A 13,992-nucleotide genomic window follows, 5' to 3' on the forward strand; every position below is an offset into this window, starting at 1 on the left:
CACGTTCCTTCCACAATTGTCCAAAACTATGGGCCACACCGAATGCATACTGGCTGTCAGTATATATGGTCACTTTCATTCCTTTTGATAACACACACGCTCTTGTAAGTGCAATCAACTCTGCTGCTTGAGCTGAATTATGTGGGACACGTGCAGCTTCAGCAATCATATGCAAAGTCGTAACAGCATATGCCACAGTCGTATCACCATTCGGAAGCTTGAAGCATGAACCATCCACCCATAAGGTACCATCACACTTCACAAGAGGAGTGTCCTGAAGGTCTATTCTCCCTTTCATTTCTTCTTCTGTTCTGAGAAAACAATCATGCTGTTCAGAAGCATCTGTCTCTGTTACAATCGGCAACAACGTAGCTGGATTCAACGTGCTGCATCTCTTTATGTGTACATGACTCGCTAAAAGTGTCAACTCATAACCTGACAATCAAGCACTAGTTAAGTGCTGTGTCTTGGTACTGTTTAACAACGTGTCCACTGCATGTGGAACCATCACAACCAATGTATTATTCATCACTAAACCAGCAGACTGCCGAATGGAAACAGCTGCTGCCGCCGTGGCTCTTAAGCAACTTGGCAATGCTTTAGCTACCGGGTCCAAAGTTGACGAAAAATACGCACATGGGCGCTGTTTGTCTCCGAACAACTGTGTCAACACTGACAATGCACAACCTTCTTTCTCATGGACATACAATGTAAAGGGCTTACTGTAGTCGGGGGTACCCAACACAGGAGCCGAACATAATGCATTGCGCAATTCGGAAAAACTCTTCTGACACTCTTCAGACCATGGGAGGGGATTCGGTGTATCTTTACAAGTTAATGCCACCAAAGGTTTGGCCAACAAAGAAAAATTCGGTATCCATTGTCTGCAGTAAGATGTAATGCCCAAGAAAGCACGGACTTCTCTCTGTGTCCTAGGCACACTCAATTTCGCTATTGCCTGAATTCTGTTCGGGGTCAGTTTCCTTCCCTCCTTCGATAAGAGATGACCTAAGTAGGTCACTTCTTGTCGACAATATTGCAATTTGGAAAGAGACACTTTGTGATGTAAATCAGACAAATGACGCAATAACGACAAAGTGGCTTCTTTACAGATTTTCTCAGTATCTGCAGAAACAAGCAAATCGTCAACATACTGAATAAGGGTAGCGCCATCAGGTAAAACATTCGTATCAAGCTGTGTTTTTAAAGCTTGACTATATATTGATGGACTTTCACAGTAGCCCTGGGGAGCGCGTTTGAAGCGGAAGCTTCGGCCTCCTAAACTGAAGCCGAAAATATCCCTACTCTCCTCGGCAATCGGGATGCTGAAGAACGCATTCTTCAAGTCAATCACCGAGAACCAAGTCGCGGACGCTGGAATCATAGTCAATAGGGCAGTGATATCAGGAACAACTGGAAATTGGGGCACAACGATTTTGTTCACTTCTCTAAGATCAATCACAAATCTGTAAACAGGTGGCTGAGAAGGGTCAGTACGCTTCAAAACGGGCAGAACAGGACTATTGCAAACATTGCCTCTTGTCTCTTCAATTACATCTTTTTCAATCAAATCATAAATGATCGCTAGCAGCGCTTTTTTACCTTCACTAGAGATCTTATATTGGGGAATTCGTGGCATTTTAACATTGGCTTTCAATGTCACAACATATGGCGGTATTTCCAAAAGACCCACATCATTAGGATCAGTAGCCCAAAGAATATCAGGAAGAGACGACAACTCTGTTGGAAGTTTATCCTTTGACAAGTACATTGGGGAGACTACTTCCTTCCCTAGTGTAAGTTGTACTCCTGTAGGAGAACAATACAATGTCGCATACAATCTTTTCAACAAATCCAATCCTAACAAATTCTCGCCACAACCTGTTGTCAGAATAAGGGGTGCTTCTAATTCACACGGTCCAACAGAAAGGGATATAGGACTAGAAATCGGGTTTCTAACCGGGGCGCCAGAAAAACCTACTGAAACATTCATTTCGCCAGACAAAGGTGCGCCAGGGAGTTTAGAGTGCATAATGGAACTCTTTGTAGCACCAGTATCCAACAGAAAAGGCTCTGACACACCTGATGTAATCACCTCACCGTAAGGTCCACTCTGATCTACTGGAACTGAAACAACTCCCTCTCTTTGTCCATGGCTGTCCTAGCAATCATTACCTTCCATATTCTCATCTTCTGCGTAGTAGTCATCAGCATAGTACTGCGGCGTCCTACCTGACGCGTTATTCTGCTGATCAAAACTATTCATTGAATTCTGCGGTGGAAATGGGCGCACGTTCTGGGGGAAATTTCCACGTCCTCTACCTCTAGGCGCTTGTGGAACACCTCGACCTCTTGTAGCAGAAGCACCATTCATACGCTGTAACAAAACAGGACAACTATACTTGAAATGACCCTCTTCTTTACAATATGAACACTGATTGGGGCCTACAGGAACACGCTGTTGAGGATACTCGAACCTTTGCGAGTTCCTCTGAAACTGTTGAGGTTGCTGATAGTTACTCTGACCACCACGTGGCGGATACGCTTGTTGTAAAAGGATTTTCGTATTTAACTCTTTCGTTTTCTTGTCTGCTCTATCCTTTTCATCTTTGTCCCTATTTTCGTAGTACTGCGCAGTAGCCAATATCTGTGCTGAAGAGGAAACGGCCCACGAACTTTCTGAATCTTTTAACTTCATACACAACTCGGGAAGCAAATTCTGCACGAACTTGTCAACGAACAACCGTTGACCACCTTCTGTACTCATATCTTGACCACTGTGGTCGATAAACGTTTCTTCGAACCTGGTGAAGAAATCAGACACGGTCTCATCTTTCTTCTGCTTACACGCGGACAATTTGTCCCAATTCACTCGCATTGCAGGCATTAAAGTCTTTATGTACGTAATTATCCTACCACGGAGGTCTGCCACTAAAGGTTCAGGTTTAGCACCACCAACTTGTCTGCCATCAGCAGCAGCAATATTAACCCATGTATCAGCTAACTCCTGATCATGGTCCGCATGACGAATCTTTCCCCATAAAGGCTGTGGAACAACATTTCCAAACATGTCTATATCCGCTAAATTCATAATGCCTGCGGTCTGTGACAATTCATTGTAATACCCTGCAGGATTTTTACGGGGATCAGGCAATGTCTGCTTAAGGGCCAAAACTTCAGCGCGCTTCCAAGGAACATGTACCCAAACACGCTGAAAGTGTGCGGGCACCGCAGCGATGTGATTAGCGACATCAGCTGCAACGGCATCCATCCATACCGGAGGAACTTCTCTCATGGGTTATTGTCTCGCTTTCCTCTTAACAGAGGAGTCAGACTCAAACAACTGCTGAGAAATAGTTACACTCCTAAGCGATAACAATGTCGCGACTGCTTTCTTAACATCTGAACCCACAATTGTGCCTTTCCCGAACTCGTACCGTACATGACATAACTCAGACGGATTGGGCTCCAAATCATTCTCTTCTAAATCTTCACAAAGGAAAGTACACATTTTATCAAAAACGTACCTCTGCTTTGGTGCTTCCCACTGATGGAAGACATCCATAACAGACTCTAGCTCATATCTTGTCGGGTCGGTAACCCATTTATGTGCTAAATAATCCAACGTTTCCCGCTCTCTAGAGTCGGGCAGTTGACTACGAAACTGTTTGTGCGTTGAAACAGGGGTCATACTTGTTGCCCCAAATAGAGGATACAGAAGATTAGCGACAGTGTCAGTCATTCTCTGTCGAACGGAAGGAGAAGTCGACGAGAGAACAGGAGGAAAAACAGGGTGAGGCAGGGTAGATGCAGATGCAGACGCAGAGGCAGTATCAGGAAGAATACCAGAAGAGGTAGTCGATGCAATAGGTAAAGTCGTAAGAAGTGTAGGTAGAGCAGGTAGCAAAGTCGGCGGCCCTTGAGGAGGCTGCGCCGTAGGAGTAGGAGCCAACTAAAGAGGAGCTGGCGGCTGTGGAAGAACTTGAGGCACAACAACCGGAGGTTGCACAACTAAAGGCTGCGGAGGTGCAGTAGCACTCTGCGCATAGGGGGGTGGCGAACTCAATAAGTGTGACATTAGGGGGTCTTTTTCAAGTTCTTTTGCCACAACTTGCTGAAGAGGCGGCAAAACTGGATAACATTTATCGATCGCCATTTTACGTTGCCTGTGCAACTGCTCACTTGCCTGTTCTTCTTCATCATCTTTATACTGCATAGCAGCTTGCATTATCGAAATACCCCTTTCTCTTTTATTCTTTTTAGCTATTTTAATTTCTTTCTGTTTGGCTTCCTTACGCCATAGGCGGAAAGAGTCAAACATCGCCGGCCGGGCTTTCTTCTTAAAAAGTCTAACTTCGAGATTATCTAGGATTTCCGTGTCAAAGCTACCATATTGGGGCCATTTTAAAACACCATCTTTTCTGGTGTATCGGATCCATACTTCATTATATGTGATTGGGCCTACGCCATGTTTCACATAGAGCTCATAGGCTGGAGTTCCAATCGGAGGAACCGGACACGAGTCCTCCAATCGGGAATCCCTATTACAACCAAGACAAAACAAATTTCCAAGTCTGCTAAGACCAGGCATCTTCACTCTCTAGTCTAGCTTAAACTTCAAAGGATTATCGAATACGATAGTCTTGTGAATAGACGAGTCCCTTGCCTTTGGTACTTGCAAGTTCCAAATCAAAGATCCCAAGGGGATACCCAAACTAAGAACCAAACTAAGGACTGAGAGACGCTCCACTTACACTTAACTGAGGTATCGATGACGTCACCAGAAGACTCGTCTATCGTTTCGCTCTACAAATCATCAAGGGTCAAAAACAGGGCGATAGTCTGGGCAGCAGTCCTTCGTAGCCGTCGGGAAGCGGGGAACCTCGCAGCAAAGACTTTCGGACCACGTCGACATGCAGGGGTCGATGAAGTGGCGGCCTTCCTCCAGAATTTTCACACGAAGCTCCTCACGAACCTCTGGCTTGGACCGGTACCGCTGAAATCGCCCCATGTTGGGCGCCAACTGAAGTACTGGGTTTTTCAGAACACAGCGGTGCCAGGGGTACACCCTAAGACTTCGGGTCCTTCCTGTTTCAGACTACAGAAACTCAGAGTCTTTTAGGTGAAGTCAAAGATCGTGTTTTTTGGCTGCAACCAAGTAACAGGCGTCCTAGAAGTACAACACGGTGTATATTCTAAGGAGACTACTCAATCTTACAAAACCAGCCTTCTCTTTTTATACAAAATATTATGCTTCAGGCAAACATTCCCTATTTTACAGTTGACTATTCACATATTTTCAATACAAAGAAAAAGCAGAGTCATGATGACATGCCCATAATTCAGTTTGTTCAGCCCACAATCAATTACCCGGCAAGGCCCAGTATTTTCATCAGATATCGACGAAACCCCCCAATAAAAAGCGGGCGCCTCCTCCTCCTCGTAAAGCAAGTAATAAAGAAAGAAGCAGAGGCAGGTGTGTGTAAGATTAGGAAGGGTTTGTGTGCGATGAAAGGTTTATGGCATGTTGTGCCTTGATACTATCTCGCCCGGCCACTGGGAGAGGAACTGACCAAACAGGTTTGGCCCCGGGCAGTGGAGTCAGCTTGCCCAGGTCGTGCAGAAGTCAGAAAAGGTGTACGTGTCATTCAGACTCGGTTTTGGCTTTAGTCACCGGCCTATGTGAGGGCAATCACAAAATGGCTGCCGTTCACAAAATGGAACCCAAGGGTTCAGGGCGAAAACTCAGAATTCAGGGTGAATTCGTCACTCGAATATGACGAAAATGTTTGTGCATAGTCTACTAGTCATTCTCGGTCTGCTGATATCAAATTCATCATGATACGACAATGTTTATGACACAGGTCCAAAATTTTCAGTACCACAATGCTCCCGGTCTCTCCTAGCTAATCACATGCTGTTACAGCAGCATTGTGATTGGTCTGAGGGCTGTGGTTCGGCACTCCAAGAGGGACTGGGAGCCTGTGCATTTTCTCGGTGGAGAACATGCAAAGTGTGCATGTCTGGCCGGCCCAAGACATCCAGCCAAAACATTCATGTGCACTTAAGAGGCTGCTCACCACTCCTCTCCCCTGCTCCTCTAACAGCCCAGTCCAGCCCGCTCCACCTCTAAACCGCTTAGCCACGGATGTTATTATCATTTTATTTTTCCTTTTTGACCTGCTCACAGAGCAGTGGGGCAATGCTCCGTCACTTTAGCAGAGGAGCTGCCCCTGAGAAAGACATTTGGTGAAAATCGGCTGCAAGCAAATTTTCCTGAAAAAATAAAACACCAATGATCACTAATAGCAGGGACCTTTTGCTCTCAGTTCCAGAGACTTAACAGCCAAATAGAATCTAGAGCCTCTGCGAAGGATCCAATCTTCCTAAATTAATAGAGAACACAAATTAGTTTCAAACTTCCAGACAATTGTGTTGATTAGTTTGTAAAAATTTCTTGAAAAATATCTGGTTTTGGAACTTTGGCAAAACATTTCTTGGCTTCATTAATCATTCGCAGACTGTATTTTAGCTAGGAGTAATATGCAAGATCATGCATCTGTAAATATAATTAACACATTTAATTGTGCAGAGTAGAATAGTATGCCTAAAACATTGAACATGGTATTGTTAAAATTATGTATTGCTCACCCTGAACTACAAGTATGACTAACATGCACATTTCACCTCTCAAAAAAAGAAAAGAACACGCATTATCAATTTTACAATTGATTGTGAGTATGGAGACCTACCTAGTATACATTTGGAGCCAGTAGGACCGTAAAGGGAGTAGAGATTAGGAGCAAAATTGGTCGGGTATGGAAATAAAAGTAAATAAATAGAGGTAAATAGCAAAAGAAGTCATTTGTGTGTGACCTATCCAGGAGATCTAACCCTCTTCCTGTCTGATATGAATACTTGGCTTTCATGTGTGTACCAACAATATGGTAATACCAATGGTTTAACCTGATAATTTGTAAGACTAAAAACAAAACATAAAATTATCACTTTGAAATTAAGATAATACTTTGGGGTCATGGCCTACTGTGTTTTTGGAGCTGCAGACAATAATTGTATTGTTGAAATGGATGCCTCCACTTTCATCCTCACTCCTGGGGTGATGGATACATTCTGTATGGGTTAATATATTATGTTTTTGCTTAGATAAAGGGAGTCATTTAAGAGGGTTTATCATTAAAATATCATAGGTACCAAACATGACAAATCTACATCTCCTCAGGTAGGAATTACAGCCTATTAAATGTAATTAGGAATCCCCAATATTAACCTACGGGAGGGGATAGGTCTCCCAGTAGTGAAAAATGCATTTTAGGTGTTTTTCACTCCCAGGACATGTAAAAATACATGTCCAAACTTGTATTTATATAAAACCCTGCCATATGAATTACCTAGGCCCTACTTTCTGTGCGACAAATGTCATAAAAGGGGACTTTAAGTCTTGTCAATTATGTTTAAATGCCTAGTCGACATGACAATGTGACCCTGCATTCAGGCTGCAAAGACAGGCCTGGAAGATGTATTAAGGTGCTAAATAAGTGGGAGGCACAGTAAGTGCTGCAGGCCCACTGGTGCATTTAATTTACAGGCCCTGGGTGGATGGTAATCCACACTACAAGGGATTTATAAGTAAATTAAATATGCCAATTTAGTACACGCCAATCAAACCATGGATAGGGGAGCTGAGCGCAAGCACTTTAGCACTGGCTTGAAGTGGTAGAGTGCACAGTCCTAAGGTCAACAAGGCAAAAATTGGAGGTAAGTAGGCAAAAAAAAATCAAGTGTCCCTTCTGAGGGGGCCTGGTCCATCGGTGCCCTTTCATAATCCATGGTGTCAGCAAATTTATGTGAATTTGGAAAAAAATGCACAATTTGATTCAGGTTTTTTTCAGCATTTTCTTGAGGGTACCATCCTCCCCCCTCCAGTTCTCCTAGAAGAGATCTGACCCACTTTTTTGGCTCATATGCTACAATTTAGTTCAGTATTGTACTACGCCATACCACTTTCAAAGATCAGGACACTAATATAGGTGTATCTAAAATAGATATTTGTGCTGTGGTGTATTAATTTTTTGTTTTGGAACTTCCACTATGCCAATTGTTATCTCATCCTTGTTAAGGTTAAGTGACTTCACATCCTCGGTAGATTAAGAGTCATAGGTCATATGAGATTGCTTACTTTGATGTGGTATTTATGTCAAAGGTGTGTGATGTAATTTCCGCTACCCCTGCAATTTTCGTGAATTGGCGTCCATAAGCAGTTGGTTGGACATCATTTATTATACTAATGTGTGTTTGAGTTCAGAGCTCGAGCAGCCCACAATATCCCCCTGAGAAGTCTGTGACCTCACTGGAAGTCCACTGCTGAAGGGGTTTTTCTTGGTCCTGCTTGCAGAGCCATAGTTGGCAGGGTTGCAGAGCCATAGTTGCAGAGCCATAGTTGTCAGGACTGCCGGACCACAGAGGCATGCAATCACAACCCACAAGGTTGAGACCCAGTAGCCCATGCTTCCCCCATGGCCCACGATCACAGTCTGGCAGTTGCACTACTAGAACATGTCTCTAATAGCAAACACATGTACAGGTTGCCTTCATGCCACGCATGGGCGTCCGCAGAAATTTTTCCAGGGGGGGGGCAACATTTTTACTTCATCACCATCCTCCGACATGATTGAGCACAATATTAAATAAACAAATACAAAATCTAATAAGACAAAGAGCTTAAATAAACAAAGAAACCCATGGGGTGGGAGAAAAATCATGTGAGGCTTCAAAGCAGATTACCTGGCAACCACAATGAAACAGAGGAAAAAACAAACAAGCATTGGCATAGCCAATAGGTCTCGCCTTTGGGACCTTCTAAGTGTTTAGCCATGCAACACTTAAAGTTGTTGCACCAAGGAAATTGTACTAGACAACTAAACACTTATAAGGTCCCAAAGGGGAGACCTATTGGCTATGTCAATGCTGTTTTTCTTTTTTAAATGACAAGCAGTGCTATATGGCTCCGGCTGCCACTTAGTCCACCACATCCCACGTAGATTCTGCAGCCATCTTTGAATGGTTTTAAAGCCAATTCAAAAGCTGTCACCAGTGTATGTGAATCCCTATCTCAACTGTGAGACTGCTCTCCTGCTTCCCAATTCTGTTAAATACAAATTATGTAAAAAGAGCATCCCATTCTGAGCTACAAAGCTCATTCTACCCACGTTTCATGCGCAGATTTGAAATACTGATGGTTTGGGCTTCCCGGAATTCAACTGGTTGAGAGGTAGACAGGTGTAGAGAGGTAGAGAGAGGTGTAGAGAGGTAGAGAGACTGTGGTAGAGAGAGGTAGAGAGAGAGAGGTAGAGAGAGAGAGGTAGAGAGAGGTAGAAAGAGGTAGAAAGAGGTAGAGGTAGAGGTACGGAGAGAGAGAGAGGTAGAGAGAGAGGTAGAGGTGTAAAGGTAGAGAGAGAGGTATAGAGATAGAGGGAGAGGTAGAGAGAGAGAGGTAGAGAGAGGTAGAGAGAGAGGTAGAGAGGTAGAGAGAGAGGTAGAGAGGTAGAGGTAGAGAGGGAGAGGTAGAGAGAGTGGGAGAGGTAGAGAGGGTGAGAGAGGTAAAGAGGTAGAGAGGTAGAGAGAGAGGTAGAGAGAGAGGTAGAGCTGGGTAGAGAGGGGTAGAGTGAGAGGTAGAGAGAGGTAGAGAGTAGAGAGAGAGGTAGAGAGAGAGGTAGAGGTAGAGGTAGAGAGAGAGAAAGAGGGGAAGAGAGAGGTAGAGAAGAGAGGTAGAGAGAGAGAGAGCAGTAGAGAGAGAGGTAGAGAGAGACATACAGGTAGAGAGAGAGAGATAGAGAGAGAGAGAGAGAGAGAGAGAGAGGGAGAGGTAGAGTAATAGAGGTAGAGTAATAGAGGTAGAGAGAGAGGTAGAGAGAGGTAGAGGTAGGGAGAGAGAGAGAGGTAGAGGGAGAGAGGGTGAGAGGTAGAGGTAGAGAGAGAGTGGAAGAGGGAGAGGAAGAGGTAGAGAGAGAGGTAGAGAGAGAGGTAGAGAGAGAGGTAGAGAGAGAGGTAGAGAGAGAGGTAGAGAGAGAGGTAGAGGTAGAGAGAGAGAGGTAGAGAGGTAGAGAGGGAGAGGTAGAGAGGGAGAGGTAGAGAGGGAGAGGTAGAGAGGGAGAGGAAGAGGGAGAGGAAGAGGTAGAGAGAGAGGTAGAGAGAGAGGTAGAGAGAGGTAGAGAGAGAGGTAGAGAGAGGTAGAGAGAGAGGTAGAGAGATAGGTAGAGAGATAGGTAGAGAGATAGGTAGAGAGATAGGTAGAGAGAGAGGTAGAGAGAGAGGTAGAGAGAGAGGTAGAGAGAGAGGTAGAGAGAGAGAGGTAGAGAGAGAGAGGTAGAGAGAGAGAGGTAGAGAGAGAGAGGTAGAGAGAGAGAGGTGGAGAGAGAGAGGTGGAGAGAGGTAGAGAGAGAGGGAGAGAGGGAGAGAGAGAGAGAGATAGAGAGAGGTAGAGAGAGAGAGGTAGAGGTAGAGAGAGAGAGGTAGAGGTAGAGAGAGAGAGGTAGAGAGAGAGAGGTAGAGGTAGAGAGAGAGAGGTAGAGGTAGAGAGAGAGAGGTAGAGGTAGAGGTAGAGAGAGAGAGGTAGAGGTAGAGGTAGAGAGAGAGAGGTAGAGGTAGAGAGAGAGAGGTAGAGGTAGAGGTAGAGAGAGAGAGGTAGAGGTAGAGAGAGAGAGGTAGAGGTAGAGAGAGAGAGGTAGAGAGAGAGGTAGAGAGAGGTAGAGGTAGAGAGAGAGAGAGAGAGAGAGAGAGGTAGAGAGAGAGAGAGAGGTAGAGAGAGAGAGAGAGAGAGATAGCGAGAGGTAGAGAGGTGTAGAGAGAGAGGTAGAGGTAAAGAGAGACATAGATTGAGAGACTTAGAGAGAGAGAGGTAGAGAGAGGTAGAGAGAGAGAGGTAGAGAGGTAGAGAGAGAGGTAGAGAGAGAGGTAGAGAGAGAGGTAGAGAGAGAGGTAGAGAGAGAGGTAGAGAGAGAGGTAGAGAGAGGTAGAGAGAGAGGTAGAGAGGTAGTGGTAGAGGTAGAGAGGTAGTGGTAGAGGTAGAGAGGTAGTGGTAGAGAGGTAGAGAGGTAGTGGTAGAGAGGTAGAGAGAGAGAGGTGGGGAGAGAGGTAGAGAGAGAGGTAGAGAGAGAGGTAGAGAGAGAGGTAGAGAGAGAGGTAGAGAGAGAGGTAGAGAGAGAGGTAGAGAGAGAGGTAGAGAGAGAGAGGTAGAGAGGTAGAGAGAGAGGTAGAGAGAGAGGTAGAGAGAGAGGTAGAGAGAGAGGTAGAGAGAGAGATAGAGAGAGGTAGAGAGAGAGGTAGAGAGGTAGTGGTAGAGGTAGAGAGGTAGTGGTAGAGGTAGAGAGGTAGTGGTAGAGAGGTAGAGAGGTAGTGGTAGAGAGGTAGAGAGAGAGAGGTGGGGAGAGAGGTAGAGAGAGAGGTAGAGAGAGAGGTAGAGAGAGAGGTAGAGAGAGAGGTAGAGAGAGAGAGAGGGAGAGAGAGGTAGAGGTAGAGAGAGAGGTAGAGGTAGAGAGAGAGGTAGAGGTAGAGAGAGAGGTAGATGTAGAGAGAGAGGTAGAGGTAGAGGTAGAGAGAGAGAGGTAGAGAGAGAGAGGTAGAGAGAGAGAGGTAGAGAGAGAGAGGTAGAGAGAGAGAGGTAGAGAGAGAGAGGTAGAGAGAGAGAGGTAGAGAGAGGTAGAGAGAGAGAGGTAGAGAGAGGTAGAGAGGTGTAGAGAGAGGTAGAGAGGTGTAGAGAGGTGTAGAGAGAGGTGTAGAGTGAGAGGTAGAGGTAAAGAGAGACATAGATTGAGAGACTTAGAGAGAGAGGTAGAGAGAGGTAGAGAGGTAGAGAGAGAGGTAGAGAGAGAGAGGTAGAGAGATAGATTGGAGATCCTTGCATTTCCAGAGCATTAAAGGCACTACTCATTTGTAACGTCATTCCTTTCACTGCACATCCTGCTTTATCTAAATAACTAGGACCCTCAAATACAAAAGGATGTTGTGGTCATAAAGCTTACAATTTGCAGCATCACAGTGGTTGCTACTGCAAAACCCCTTTTTAGAGTTGTGTATAACCTTCATGATTGACAAAAGGGGTTCTGCATCTTGCTTCATATTGGAATTTGGAGGGGCAGTGGAAAGGGTGCTATCTTCAAATTGCAATTTACAATTACATATATCAATGGTTTTCAAACGCAATGGCAGTCGCAAACCGTTGATCTGCTACCAACACTGAGCTGCAGTTGGTACATGATTCAGAAAAGAAAAGTTGTCCCTGTGGGACAGCTTTCCCTTCGGGAATCATGTCAGGCGACAGTGAGTACAGACAGGGGTCCAGGGGCTACACTCGATACTGCAATGAACATGAGGGACTGCCCCTTTGGAGCAGAAGGCATAAACTCTTTAATCTATCTCATATGCAGACCCTTCTGTAATACTAGTGCTTATGGTGCAAAAAACAGGCATATCCTGTGTGGTGCAGACACTTCTGTTCAGTTTTAACTCTTTTTCAGTTGTCAACAAAATATTTTAATTCATATTTTGGTTTCCATTGTTAACTGTTTTTTAATATATCCATTATTTTATTTTATTTTAGAAATAATGGATATATTAAAAAACGTATAACAACAGTTAACAATGGAAACCAAAATATGAATTAAAACTGATGATTACCATGGAAAAGAAATTGATGAAACTTTAATGTTCGCTGAAAATGCACACATCCATCGGAACAGAAGTGTCTGCACCACACACGATAGGATATACGAAAGGGCACCTAAAGAGTAGGTACCAGGATGTAGCAGCACCAACAAAAGAAAGGAATATAGCTTGAGTACGAATAAATCCGAGTGCACAGAAGGACTTTCCAATTGATCTCGCAAAAAACAGGCAGACACCCATTGCATCTCTGGGCGAATTGTGTAATTCGGTGCTGGCGTTAATGAGGCTTTGATGGTTTTCACCCCTTCCTAGGGCCCCTGACTGCAGCTCCACTCTTCCTTAGCTTGAAAAATGTGCCCCCCCCCCCCCCCCGGAAATTTGACTCCAGGTGCCCCTCTGCTTCAAGCTGTGGGAGCAGCCAGGCCCGGACCTTCTCTGTTGCCCATCAGCAAGACCGTAATTGCAAGCGCTTTCTCACGCTTTTAAAATTCACGGCCCTGCAGACAAACATCACTGTGGGGGCTGTCAATAGTGACGGACAGGTGTTCCAGGGGGGGGCAGGTGCCCCCCCTTGCCCTCCCCTACGGACGCCCATGATGCCACGTGTTAAATCCAAATTTCTCATTTGCTGTAAACTTAAATGCTGAATAGAAAAAAAAAACATGTAGCACTGTTTGTCTAAGTGCTTTCAGGATTTGTAATTCGTATAGCTGCCTGGTGAATACTAATGTAGAAGAGAGATTGATTTTTGCCTCCCTAGTCAGACCCGAAATGGCCAGTGTTGAACCTTACTTTTAAGTAGATGTACATTGGTACAATTCACTGCGCTTGTAAAGGGCCCCACAAGCATCACTGGGGGAAACAGAGGGGGTCATCTCAATTCAGCTTGTAAAGGAAACTCTTAGAGGAGCTGACAGCACACTAAACAATAATCCATCAGACTCCATTTGAATGCTTCTCTAGGAGTGTAAGTGTGTGGTCCTTCCATCAACTGTCATCTCTTCTCTTGCAGGATGCAGTGACCACATTTTTAAAGGATTGGACTTTCCAGGAAATGACCGTGGGGTGGTCAAGGCCGTCTCTGAACAACAATGTCAACTGTTGTGCAAAGAAGATCCTTTATGCCAGTTTTTTACTTTTGTGGATGGCGACTTCTCTAACGTAGCCCAACGGTAAATTCTTTCTTTAAGTCCAGTTTGAATAAATGTCTTATCACACTTGTATCTAACAACAAGAACTCAAATGAAATAATACATGAATATTTGTATTGCTTCTTGAGATGAGCATCAAGGAGCTCTAGGTGGCTAAAGT

The 13,992-nt window shown here is 44.7% G+C and overlaps 1 protein-coding gene across 1 annotated transcript in view; it reads left to right on the plus strand.

Moving 5' to 3' along the window:
- Positions 1-13,992, plus strand: part of LOC144823916 (coagulation factor XI-like) — a 232,273-nt gene that overhangs the window by 167,815 nt on the left and 50,466 nt on the right. Inside the window, exon 9 of the mRNA XM_078682830.1 lies at positions 13,694-13,853. Coding sequence (XP_078538956.1) covers positions 13,694-13,853 — 160 coding nt within the window. The remainder of the gene's footprint in view (positions 1-13,693; positions 13,854-13,992) is intronic.

This window comes from Lissotriton helveticus, chromosome 1_1 (genome assembly GCF_964261635.1).
Source record: "Lissotriton helveticus chromosome 1_1, aLisHel1.1, whole genome shotgun sequence".
NCBI classification, from domain to species: domain Eukaryota; kingdom Metazoa; phylum Chordata; class Amphibia; order Caudata; family Salamandridae; genus Lissotriton; species Lissotriton helveticus.